Here is a 14152-nt window from a genome sequence, read left to right on the forward strand (position 1 = left end):
TCTTTCAACTAACTCTCGCGTAAAATGGTATTGTATGTCTATACAGGGTGTTACCTGTAACGCTACTCACGATTTTTCTCCCACTTGCAGCCACCTTACGAAAAAAAGTTTAGAATAAAATTTGCAGGGTATGAAGTGCACAATAGATATTAGTAAAGCAAATTTTGAAAACAGTTTGTTCTCTTGACAAAGTCAAGGTCACCTTGGGTTTCTTAAATAGGAACATACATTTTTCTTTATTCATAGCTTTAGAGGACATCGAGACGAATTCGAAACATATATTACATTATATTTTTGTCTGAGCGTTAGCGAAGACTATAAGATGAAAAATGTAGGGAAATTACCCACGCTAGGGCCAAAACTACTGGACCAATCTCAACCAAATTTTGAACTTAGCATCCTCATGGCATGGGGCATTGCAGATGAAAATTTGGTTGAGATTGGCCCACTTTGACAAAATTAGTTCTTTTTTTGCATAATAAATAGTTAATAAAATGATGAAATTTTGCATTAAATTAATTAAATTATATATTCAAATTGCATATAATAACAGATTTGGCATTTTTAATTTATAATTATTGAAATGAAAGTTGAAATTTTATAATAGAATCAAATTATGTAATATTTTCTAATATCTTGGTTAAGATTATATTTATTTTACATAAAACTTAAATAAATTAACCTATGGCTTATTGGTTAGAGCCATAGTTCACATGAGCATGAGTGACCCGAGTTCGGGACCAGCTGGTGGCAAAGATTTGATTTATAACTTTTGATCAAACAGAAGGTATTTTAGAATAAAATTTTTATTCTTAAGTACATTTCATGAGATTTAAGCATTTTAATGCTACAATAAAATAAATTAACTGTTGGCTTAATGGTGTAAGCCATAAATCAGTTAAATTTGAATGATCCAAGTTCGAAACCAGTTCTTGGTAATGCAGTTGGTCAATGATTTTGTTGCAGTTAAGTCAACTGCAAATTAAAATTTTTATTTCACAGTGCAATTTATGTAGATTAACTATGAAATTAATAAAATTGTTTTCACAGAGTACATGGTAGTCCAGTGGTCCGGACACTGTCTATTGTGCTCGTAAGTCCGCTTGCGAGGGTTCGAGCCTGACATTGGGCTTGGTGCTTGAGAGTGCCCATCTGAGTATGGCAATCTTGGCGATTGAGTGTGATAGGGGTTAGGATTTCGGCTCTCAAGTGCTTTCCCAAGACTTGGTTAGGCCTACTCAAACACTTTTGATATCATCGGAATCAACGATGATTAATCGGCCAAAATTAAGCCAAATTTTTGTACTTCATTATATCATTCGTAAAATTTGACTTGAGAACTGTAATTTTTGTATCGCAAGAACCGAATATAAATAAACTTTTTTGAATCGAAAATTATACATTGTTTTGTCTTGATTCATGTTAAACATTGAACATTCAATTCATTTTCTTCAGTTTTCCCTCCTTTCTTTCTGTTCCGAAATAAGAATAATAAGCCTAGGCACGTCTAAGCCTTGTTACATCGCTGCGTACACGCGTTAATCCCTCCCGCACGGGATTAGTCCTACCGCCACGCCATCGACCGGATAAAGGTTCAATTTTGATTACCGTTTAACTTTAAAATATTATTATCCGTGTGAACTTTGCAGAGTCACAACGTTAGCCGTGTTTCCTCCCGATTTTTCAACCAACTTTTGTTATCCGAATTTATTATTATCGTTATCGTCGTCCAGTGTCTGTCGTGAGTGTCATTTATTAAATAACTGTGTAAACGTGTCAAATGAGTATTCTTTATTTCATCAACTTTTCGTGAGTTTTGTCCTAAACCCGCCTGTGCTCCGTCTCCTTGTTAGGAGAGAACTAGCGATCCACTGACCACTCGGCCAACTTGAGACAATTCGTTGGATACCGTGGTCAAGAAACACTTTCTTTGATTTTGCTGATAATAAACAAAAGAAATAATTTTTATTCAGTAAGTTGGAATTTATCATGAATTTATTCTATAAATCATACATCGAAACTTTATTCAATACAAAAGCGAATTTCTTTACTCTTTACAGATTAACATTGGAATAATCATTGATCGATCTCTGAAATCCTCAAAATTAGAATCTTTGAAACTGGAACTTTGCTCAACTTTAATTGGTCTTTTGTATGTTATTCACTTAAGCTATCGAACATTTTGATCAACCATGTCTTTATGTCAAACGTTTTAATCAAATCATATCTTTACAAAACTATCTATTTATCTCCAGAATATCAGCAAACTTATCTTAACTTAACTTATCTTAATCCTTGGATAAATATCCCAATTCCAACTTTAAACCATTATTAACTGAAGGTATCATCCTCATCATTTATACATCTGCGCTTATAACTGATAAAAACATTAATAACTTGAATCGCCTTTTCGTATCTTTAAATTTATTATCTTTGAACTATCAGCTTCCTGTCCTTCTGAATAATGACTGCTGGCTCACAAGCTACATCTGGCGACTGGAAATTAGTTTTGATTGAGGGCTTGGTAGAGAAAAAAAGATCAACTGCATCTTCAACAGATCAGCTGACATTTCTATCTTCACCAGTCTTGACTCCTCTTGATCTTTCTCCAAATCAAACTTTTAAGTTGGTAGATCCTCGCCTCAAATTTTTGCCAAATTTATCCAAAGCCGCCAAGGCAAGACTGCGAAGGAAGACGCGAGATTCACATGCCAACGTTGAATTGACTGAATCCAGGCTTCACTATTTGCATCGAGACACTAATAAAATCAAAGAAAGGGCTTCAAGGAACTTTGCTGCTGCAAGTGTTGCTCGCAATAGAATTGTGCACGGTTCTCATACTGTTGAGCAGTAGCAAGTTTTGTTTGCAAAGCACGAGAAAGAATATTTGAAAGGCGTGCAAAGGGAAGAAATGTATAATGAAAAATTTGATAAGTACTTTTTGAAACCGAAAAAATAAATATTTTTTCAACTTGAACTTCACTTCTCTTTGCTTTCAATCAACACGTATTTGCTAATACAAAATGCCAACTGTTAGTCGAAGATCTCCGAGGACAATTCGTGAGAGAAAGAGAAATAATCGTCGAAACAATGAGCCGGATCACTTTGAAAGTGTATCCAATCGCAACTGTGCAAGGAGGTTTGAACAGAAGTGAAGTGAACAGAATCAGCTTTGCAACTTGTAATTCGTGTCCAAGAAAAATTTTGAATCCAATGCAACTTCATACTAGATGCAAAGTTTGTTCCAGCGCAAATTCATCTTTGTTTGTAAATAATAATATGGATCCAGGTTCAGTGCCATTTGAGCTTGCATGTTTAACAAATGTTGAAGAGCTTTTAATCGCTCGCATCCATCCTGTTATCTGTTACTTCAAGATAAGAGGTGGTCAAACGGGTTATAAAGACAATGTAATAAACTTTCGTCAAGATATTACTGGTCTTTGTGATACTTTGTTACCAACTGATAATGAACTCCGAACTATTTTCATTGGAGTAAGAGAAGGACAAGTCACAGGACTTCTTAGTTAGTGCTTTCCGATTGAGAAGAACCTTAATTTGGCTAAAGACAAATCATCGTTATTACCATGACATCAATATAAATGAAAGAAGATTAAGCCAACTTGAAAATGAACCTAATCTTGAACACTTACTTGAGAATGTTGTCAATGCTGAGCCACAAAGCGGTGATGAATATGATGACCATTTGAATGAGTCTTTTTATCCACATTTACCTAATATTGACCAAGAAGAAGCTATAAGGCGTAGATTGAACGAAGATGAAGTTTTAAGATGGCCAATGCAAGAAAATCAGCCAATCAATGAATTTGACACTGAAGGGTATATAGCACAAGCTTTTCCAACTTTATTTCCTTTCGGTAGAGCTGATTTGAATCAAGAGCGAAATAGACGAATAAAGCCAAATGATTACTTCAAATATCTCATGGAGTATAACGATGGTAGATTTGCAAAACACGATAGATTTAGATTTTTTGCAATGAATTCTTTACTTCGCTAGCAGTCACTTGCTCATGCAAACGTTTATATTGCTCGAAATCACTTTCAAAATGCAACAGTTGATGAGGTCCTACAAAGAATTGAAGAAGAACCACGATTACAGTCATCCCTCATGGTTTATGCATCACAGCTAAGATCAACCACACCATATTGGAAAGCACGATGCGGTGAACTTTTAGATATGGTTACTCAGCTAGGAAGTCCTACAGTCTTTTTCACATTATCCGCAGCTGATTATCATTGGAACAAGCTTTTCCAACTGATTTCACCTAATCTTGATGTCAATAATATAGATGATAATGCTAGAAGACGGTTAATACACGAGAACCCAATGATCACTGCTGAGTTTTTCAAAAGACGAGTGGAGATTTTTAGAAAAACATTTTTGAAACCAGTTTTCAGAGTGAACGACTTTTGGATGAGATACGAATGGCAATTCAGGGGTAGTCCTCATGTGCATGGGTTACTTTGGCTTGATAATGCTCCTAGCCTTACATCTATTGCGACTATGACAGAGGCCGAAAAGAATGTTGCATTAGCCTTTTGTGATGGCTTGACTAAAGCTTGGAATCCCGATTCCTCTGTAAGACCAGCCAATGGGGATCATCCTTGCAGAAAGATTTTTTCTGAAATTGAAAATCTTGAAGAGGATTTGGCTCTCATATTGAACACAGTGCAGAGACATACAAGATGTGGCCAGCATTGCATTCGAAAAGTTAGAAACTCAAATCTGTATGCTTGTCGCTTCAAATTTCCCCAACCTTTGTGTGAAGAAAGTACTTTTGTTGAAGAAAACGGTGCCATTGTTTTTCTTCCAAAGCGTAATGATCCATTACTCAACCGCTACAACAAGCTTATCACTCAAACTTGGCGTGCCAACGTTGACATAGCAATTGTGACGAGCATTGAAGCAATTTTGAATTACATTGCTAAATATGTTTCTAAAGGAGAAGTTGCTTCAACTAATTTTTCGGAGCTTATTGCAAGAATTGCTGATTTATATCAGGCAAATGACAATGGAACTGTAATCATCCGTAAATTATTGCAAGCGTCATTAACTGGTCGTGATTACTCTGCACAAGAAGTTTGCCATGTCTTAATGGGATGGCCAATTTTTGAGCGCACTCGTACCTTCGTTGTATTGAACTTGAATGAAAACCAATGGGTACCAATTGATGCAGCCAACTTGCATTTAAATAATATGATAACTCGCTACAGGACCAGAGCTCGATCTTTAAATGTTACTTTGTTTGATTTCTATAAAAACTTTAAAATTGAAAGAAATGAAGTCAAGCGTCGGCAAAAAAGCACAATAGTCAGAGTTTTCCCAAGACTTAAGAATTCAGTTGATGCAGAAATGCAAGAATCTTTTTATAAACAACAACTTACACTACATATCCCTTGGTGGCATGCTCCAGACACTCTTCTACAAAGACCAAATGAGGCACCTTTTGAAACTTGGGCAGAAGCTTATGTGTTTTATAATATGATTCTGGATGAAGAACTGCCTCTCAATGAAAATGATGACGAGTTTGAAGCGATTGAGCCAAGAAACGAGAACGAATTGAATTTAGAAATGGCTTTAGCTCGAATTAGACAAGATTGGAACGTAGAAAGGCCACTTGGTGAAAGAATCATTGATTTTGAGATCAACTGGGCTAGAGAAAGAGAGTTTGATTATAGTCTGCCGAGAATACGAAATTTTCTCACGAATTTCAGAGAACAACCACTGAACAATGATGAGCAGCAACTACCTCAATTCAATCCATCAAATGAACAGCTAGAAATCTATCAGCTTTGTTGTGCTCAAATAAGTGAAATCGTTGATGAAGTTGAGCCTCAGATAAGTAGAACACTCATTCAAGGAAAAGCAGGGACTGGTAAAAGTTTTTTAATAAATAGAATGGTGCACACTATAAGATCCAGATTAGGAGATGACGCTGTGAAAGTATTGGCTCCTACTGGAGTTGCTGCAACAAACATCAGCGGCTCTACAATCCATTCCTTCTTGAAGATACCTATTTTTGCTAGGTTTCAACCTTTGAGTGGTAATGCGCAACGGCAATTCCAATTGCAAATGGAACCGGTAAAATTCTTGATTTTCGACGAGTACTCTATGATCGGACTCGACGCTTGGAGAAAAATTGAGCAACGCTGTAGAGAAGCATATCCATTAGTTGATAGCCCTTTTGGTGGCTTACGAGTATACTTTTTTGGTGATTTACAGCAACTTCCTCCGGTTAAAGATGCTCCGATTTTCAAATACAATACACCAAGACAAGAACATTCACTTGGTAAAATTGCGTTTCAAACGATCCAGAGATTTTGTAAAATGACTACATCTCTGAGACAAAACTCGCCACAACAACTAGCTTTTAGAGATTTGCTAGATGCACTTGCATTAGGAGAGATGAATGAAGAAAATTATAATTTACTCACCACTCGATTGATGTCGCGCCTGCAGCCAGATGAAAGAAATATTTTTAGAGCCACAACCCACCTTTTTCCTACCAATGCTGATGTTTTTCTCCATAACCAGAAACATTTAGCAGCTACTGGTTATCCCGTAGTCAAATTTGATGCTGAGCATAACAATGCTTTGGCTGCGGTTGCTCTTCTTGAGAAAGCATCTGTACTCTCTGCTTCACTTTGCTTATCAATCAATGCCAAAGTGATGTTGAGGAAAAATCTTTGGGTTGCAGGTGGTCTGGTCAATGGATCATTAGGTCATGTAACGGACATCATTTATGATGAAGGTAGAGGTGCTCCTTCCTTGCCAAGAGTCATCATGGTTAAGTTTGATAGTTACCTCGGCTCTAATTATGATGACGGAAGTTTTCCTATTTTGCCAATCGAAGCTTCTTGGAGTGATGGACACAATGATTGTACACGAAAGCAATTCCCTTTGGTTCTTGCATATGCAATGACCATCCACAAAGCACAAGGGTTAACTCTTGATAAAGCTGTTGTACATCTAGGTACAAAAGAAACAGTGGCTGGCCTTTCATATGTAGCACTGAGCTGAGTTAGACGCTTGCAAGACCTTGCAATCTTGAAACCATTTACACGAGAGCGACTTGACAATATTCAAAGGAAACCATCCGTTGTTAAAAGGAGAAGATATATGGCATCAAGAGATTTGTAGTTTTTAAATACATCCTACTTTGAATATAAGTTGTAAATTATCTTTTCATATTGTTTTCCGCATAAATTGCTTGAATTGATTCCATAATTTTCACATATCACAAATTTCATCCACAAAAATAAAAAAATTTTAAAACTTAATACAATTGACATAATTTACATGAAGCATAATCGATAAAATAAACAAACTAAATATTATCAAAATTATAGAAGTTTTTAACAGCATAAAATGAAAAAAAAAGCTCGAGGCTAATGCTATTTATATCTTTTCAAATCATAGAATGAACGATTGATTTTTATTGGTGTAGCACAATCAATCTATATACGCACGCTCAGATTTCACTGTTATCAACAGTAGTCTAGTATTACTATTATTCGCGAACATAGCACTATTTTCTACTTCATTTACAATATAAAGATTATTACGCTTTGTTGCCGTAAGGGCCACTGATCCGTCTTTACGCGTTACTACCGCACGATCTTTTTCAAACTTTACCGCATAACCATTGTTAGTAACGCACGCTACGGATAATAAATTATTTCGCAAACTTGGCACATACATAGTGTCCTTTAACTTAACTATATTTGTCGCACGATTATTTGTTTTTATATTTAAATTAACGTCACCTACGCCTGTTGAGTCTACACTATGTTCCGCGGCTGTATATACTTTCGAGCGTTCATCGCTATTAAATGTTTCAAATTGTACACTGTTATTGCACATGTGCTTTGTTGCGCCACTGTCCATACACCAAACTTTAGATTTTTTAATAGGTTCTGCACTACACGCAATTGTTATCATTGCGTCACTTATATTATTCGATTCATTACACTTCTTATATCTACAATCCGTGCTCTTATGTCCTAATTTACCGCAATTGTAGCATTTTCCACTAAATTTCTGAAAGTTTTGTTTTGTGCGGTCCGTATTTAAACTTTTCGAGTTTACTTTATTATTTTTCCCGCGCATATTCACTCGCGACAACAACGCGTCACTTTTGCTCCCACTTTCATTTGTCTTTTCGTCGCGATCGCACTGCCTTGCTTCTTCTTCTCGTAATTTGATTTTTAGATCTTGCAGTGTCGGTATGTTATCCCGCGACTCGATCGCCACACAAAAATGTTCGTAATCGGCCGGTAAAGAAGAGAGCAGCATTATTGATAGTAATTCGTCCGGAAGCTTTATGCCCGCTTCCTCGAGCTGTTCGGCTGTGTTAGTAAAGTCCGTTATGTATTGCGTCATGGACACGTTTTTCCTTTTTTCCATACGCAATAATTGTTTGTACAGTGCCGCTTTTCGCACTGGTCCTCGCGATTCAAATATGTTCACTAAGCTACGCCATGCCTCGCTCGAAGTTTGAGCCTTTTTCACGTGGTTTAGCTGGCCGTGCGTTATACTTAAATTTATAAGCGCCAATGCTTTCGAGTCTTTTCTAATCCACTCACTTGCATCCCCTTTTCGTTTCTTCAGGCTACCATCCACGTATTGTCACAGATCGTTATATACCAGAATACTTTTCATCTGTAACTTCCATGGCTCGTAATTATTTTCGTTCAGCTTTTCTATGTTTCCGAACGCGTTACCTGCAGCCATTTTCACTTTTTGTTTTTTCACTTATTTTATTGCACTATTAATACACTCGTGCCCTGGGCCCATAACCTGTTGGGTTTTTGCGGTAATAATTGACTCGGTAACACTAAACTAAACATATATATTCGTAATTAATAAAGAACTTGATACATATTATAAACGCGTGATTCGCACACGTTGCGAACACGTTGCATGGACCATCACGACAGTCTGAAGGCATCGCCGAATACGAAAAACAACTGAACACCCGCGTCGAACTTCACATCGCATACCACTCGATAGTGACGTATACCATCGATTCTCTATCAATTATCAATCACATATTGTTTAATTTATCAAATTCTATTATTATTATTTGTTAGATAAAAAGTCTTTATGATAATTAGCGATCCGTATTCTTCGAAAGTTCTGGGTTAAGTGCCTTGCTGTCCCTCAAGGTCCGCTTAACGAAGGATGCAATATCCTCCCCACTCTGTGACCAGATCCTACTAGAATACCCTAATCTCTGTGCACGTGCCACGCAGCACCATGACGTCGGGTCATCGGCCACGAGACACGACACCTTCGGTGATCCTCAAAGAAGAAGGCATCGACCTCTAACCATAACATTCGCGACTCTTAGAATTCGTCGCGGTCCTTAGCTATCGGTTACCACCGATCCTTAGCTCGATGACGGACATGAGTTTATATTATCGTCATCCCAAGACCCCTAAGAACCGGGTCAAAATCCGGGATACGATGACCCTGACACGTGTGCCACCTTTGCACACGGCTTGACGCTAACATATTATTTCAAGATCTATTTAGTTTCTCTATTCTAATTAATCATTTATAATTTCTATACTTTTCTTTATTTGTTGTTATTGTTAATTGTTAGTTTCATTTTCTTATCGTTTTATTGAATAAATTTAATTGTTGAAAGATTTTGACCTGTGGATTTCACTCCTTAACCGCACACCACACGAATCCCACAATCTTTATTTGCAAAATCGAGTCGTTTAGGGGTAAAAGCCGCTCTTTACCTTTTAGCGCTTGTAACTATCTGAACTTAGGTCCCAGGGTTGTTACAAATATACTAATCGAATTGAGTAACCTCCTCCTTTTTCGAAGTCGGTTAAAAATATACCTCCTCCTTTTTCGAAGTCGGTTAAAAAAACCCATGGTAACGGCTACTTTTATGGAAAAATCCTACAATTATATATTAAATTATGTTATAAATAAATTATTTGTATAATATTATTAATATTAATTATTTCTCGTTTCTTTAATATAATCTGTTATTAACTTCTTTTATTATCAAGTGGTATTAACGATGTGATGAAAAGTATGTGAATAGGGTATTTCCGACCTCACATATAAAATTATATGACCCAAAATACTACTTTTTGTTAGGGTTAACGTTTTTAGGCTTTACAACGTCGCGCTCGTGTTATGTTACTGATTTATACGCTACCGACTATCACTCTACCATATATTATCATATTTTACAGATTACATGTACTTTCGGCAGCGTCCTGAACGCGTACGCGCTCGCGCCGCACATGCAACTATAAATTAGTTATGGGAAAGGAAATTTAATCAGTTGTGTAAATGGTATTGTATAAAAATATTGGTTATGAAAACCATTACCAATTCAAACCAGTAGTTATTCATTCCATTACTTTTCTTTTGAGTAATTTGTGTTCACTAAAAGTGTCAATATTCTACACCAAAATGTTTTAATATTCTCATTTTGTAATATCTTGCTCATGTCCTTAATGTCGATACAGTATGTTTGTTGATCAAATATTAGTATGTTTGAATTACGAAATTTATGTGCAAAATGTTCGATAAATGATGTTATATCCTCAGAAATCACAGATGATAGAGATGAATGAGGTTGTTTTGTTTCTAGCAGTTCATGAAATGAGAGAGAATCTTAATTAATTATTATTATAAATCTAGCGTAGTTAATTTAATTTAGGAATTTTGTAAAGAGTTTTGTTTCTAGTATACTGTCTTTTATTAGTGTTAAAAACGTATTGGATTTATGACATGACCGTCGGTCCATGATTGGAAAGAGGGTTAAATTTGAGTCGTGGATCAGTAGTGTTGTAAATCATATGATAAGCACTGAAATTAGCAGACTATGGAAAAATTACCATTATTTGTCACGTGGAAGAAATAATGAAAGTTTTCAACCCCACTTTGAAACTAAAATTATTAGAAAATCGAATAATATATCTTTTTTAGTAAATATAATTCGAATCCGATGTTAATTACTAATAATTTCTTTGTTAGTAATTTTGGTGTACAGAATTATTTACTTACATTCTGATTCTTCGAATAATCAATTGAACTGAATGTTTGATTCACTTTTAATACGCTTTTATTCAACATCATTCTTTCTTCCACAATATTTTTATAGTAGGTATATGTCGGAATGTTGTCAGTTGCTATAGTTTGGTTAGCTGGAACTTGATTTAACAGAACTTGAATTTAAGGATCAAGGTCGCATTAACCATTGCTATCGTTTACTGATTTTCACAGATCCTGTTACGATGGCAACTCGACGGTGTTCGTTGCCGGCGCGCGTTCACCTACGCGGATTTCTTCCTCGGAGGAATTTGTAAAGTTCCTCTTACCGTTTAGGCTCGCCGGTGTTCGCGGCCGATGTTGTCAAAATTTCAAGTGGCAACACCTTTTTTCGACGTGGGTCTCCGAACGATTGAGACCCAAGAAAACTCGATGATACGGATTCGAGATATGGAAGTTAAGTGACGATCCGTTGTCGTCCTGTCGTCCGCGAAACGTTCGGACGTCCGGAAAGCCACGCTGATTGGTTTTCCGAAATTTGTTAATTTCCCAATCAGCGTGGTTGTTAGATTCTAAGTCCCACCCTCTATTTCGGCCTTAGCCAGGTCGCTAAGAGAGGGTGGGGTGCAAGCGCGCGTGTGTGTGAGAAGACCCAAAGTCCTGCGACACCGGGGTTTTTCCCTCCAGGTAGGCCCTCGAAGGCCAGGAAAACCGTTACATCGTTTGCTCGCGAAATTACCCTTCGGGAAGGACCGAGTTTATGATATGAGCTGAGCTGTCGAGAACAAAACGAAACTAAAAATTTGGAATCTATTATTTGAAAAAAAGGTAAACGACTATTGCTAGCAATCTAAAATATTCAAACTCAAAAACAGCTGTTCGTAGAGGCCCTATCATAAACTCCCTTTGGAAATCCTCACCTCATGTTCCGTTAGCGACGGAACAGATCCAGAGATGTAGAACCACTTTGTGGGATCCATGACAAATCTTTTTCTCTTTCATCTTGTAGACTAAACAATAATCTAAGAAAAATGTTTTGAAACTTTGTATATTTTTTTTTATTTCTTTTTCCAATGTGTATTTAAAAACTAAAATAAAATCGGATTCATCACATTTTGTTTCGATCACTACAAATGATCAATACAGATATTAATTTCAAATTGAATATTTCCAAATTTATTCAATTATTCTTCCTGTTCTTCGCACTGTGGAATGACGAAATAGGCAATAAACACTATTCAGTGGACGCGAAACATTAGGTTTACGTTTAGATTTGTTTAGTTTTGAGCACTGAAAAGGAAAAGGAAAGTTAAGAGATACTAGAAAAAATTGTATTGGGATGATACAGTAAAGCTACCGATATCTGAGACAGAAGTTTATTCTGGTGGAAAATATTAAAATGATGTTAAATTAATTAACAGCAAAGTTAAAATTATTGTCCAATATAGTAACAGCTCATTCTTTTCCCTAAAATACTGATAGTACAATCGATAATCCCAACCTGGTCTTTGATTTCCTGCAGTAAGCTATGACAGAATATTAAAAGAAATCTTGTTTAAAACTGCCGAAGTTTCGAATTTTTATAAGTATTGTAGCATTTTGTCTTTTCTTATGTTTCTCTGATTTTATCGTATTTTCTTATCGATTAAAGTAGATGATGCGAATGAAATGTTTCTAATAAACGGGATTTCCATACTTTGCGACTATAATGCTTCGAAACCGGTGCACAAAATAGTCTGAAATGTTTTTTATAATCTTGCATAGATTATAATAACAGTATTCTATTGAATACAGGGAAGAAATAGGAATAGTCTTAAATTAGTCTTACTTGTCCAATATGTGCATTTGTGACGTATCGGTGGGGGAAACCCGAAGGGAGTTCCCTAGAGTGGGGGCAGTCAGGGAAAACGGCCCTCCACGTACCGATGTTCACACCCACGGCCGATTTATTTTACGGGGCGCCAGTGCCAATGCACGCGTCCGTGGTAATCGCCCTTCCGGCTGCTCTGTCGGGAGCGGGAATCAGAGGGGGTCAGAAAATAAGTAAGACACCCGCAAGTTAGTATCCCACAGAAACAGGCTTTTATTCGGGCCCCAAGTAGGCCACGTAAGCACGATAGAAAAAAATTGGAGTGGGCCCCACGCGTTACAAGCAACGGTCGAGGAAAAGGGATTGACTCGCCAATTGCGAGGGAGGCTTTCGCGGCGCGGGGGCACACGGTACGCGCAAGTACAAAGGAAAGAAGAGAAAAAGAAAAGAAAAGCCGAAGTATTCGTCCGCAGGGAGCACGCCCTCTTAGGGGCCGTGGACAACAAGGAGACGTTGGTCCTAAATGCCAAATACAGAAGCAAAAAAAATATAAAGGGAACGGTATTAGCGTAGACCGTTCGCGGCCTCTAGGGCCCTCGTCACTGGGGCCAGGGGTCCTATCGCCCTCGCCCACGCGCAAAAGAACAACAAAAATGATGGGTAAGGAGATGACTCCTACCTTTTTGGCACAGTGGTCCCAAAACTCCACACTGGGGCGGCGGCGACGAATTCACACGCAGGCACACACACAGTACACAAAAACCAAAGACCAAAAAAAAAATGAACGTACTACTAAAACGGCAAATCAAAAGACGGAGCAAAAAGGAACAATAAACAGAACGGAAACACTAAAAGAAAAAGAGATTTAAATTTCAGCGGAGCTTTGGCGTAGATAAACGCGATGTCGCGGCGGCTCGCTAACTTCTCCCTTCTTCGTGATCTTCTTCCCCGGTTCGCGGTATTCCCCCACCCCGAGGATTTCGGCGTCGAGGATGGGCCATCCCATGGTGACTTGCGGCCAGGTCCTGGGGCCCTCTCTAGGTGGCGGTTGGGGGTGGCTCGTCCCCAGGCCTAGCGTTTCTCGGTGGCGGGCTGCCAGTCGCCCCCGCGGAGGATGACGGGATGACGTCGCGACCGGACAGCCGGTGTCTTCTTTGGTGGACCCATCCCGCGCCTCCGTCGCTCAGGGAGAGGTTCCTCCGCGACCGGGGACAACGACGGCTCCTCGTGGATGGGGGGGGGGCAGAAGGGGGAGGGAGAAAAGCGTGGCGAATAAGTATATATAAAAAAAAAGGTTA

General features: G+C 37.8%; 1 protein-coding gene across 1 annotated transcript; it reads left to right on the top strand.

The window, feature by feature from the left end:
- The first annotated feature begins 3090 nt into the window (after window positions 1-3090).
- Window positions 3091-7039, top strand: LOC105662771 (uncharacterized). Its single transcript, XM_012287766.1, has 3 exons — window positions 3091-3492; window positions 3566-3956; window positions 4074-7039. Exons 1-3 carry the CDS (start codon window positions 3091-3093, stop codon window positions 7037-7039), a joined length of 3759 nt encoding a protein of 1252 aa, XP_012143156.1.
- Window positions 7040-14152: the final 7113 nt, after the last annotated feature.

The sequence above is a fragment of the Megachile rotundata genome, chromosome 3 (genome assembly GCF_050947335.1).
Source record: "Megachile rotundata isolate GNS110a chromosome 3, iyMegRotu1, whole genome shotgun sequence".
Taxonomy (NCBI): Eukaryota; Metazoa; Arthropoda; class Insecta; order Hymenoptera; family Megachilidae; genus Megachile; species Megachile rotundata.

What these genes read in the sequence shown, in the direction of transcription:
- LOC105662771 (XM_012287766.1), top strand. Translation starts at nt 3,091, where the DNA reads ATGAGCCGGATCACTTTGAAAGTGTATCCAATCGCAACTGTGCAAGGA. An exon ending in TCCGAACTATTTTCATTGGA is followed by an intron (nt 3,493 to 3,565) that starts GTAAGAGAAGGA and finishes ATTTGGCTAAAG; the next exon opens with ACAAATCATCGTTATTACCA. An exon ending in TCTCATGGAGTATAACGATG is followed by an intron (nt 3,957 to 4,073) that starts GTAGATTTGCAA and finishes AAAATGCAACAG; the next exon opens with TTGATGAGGTCCTACAAAGA.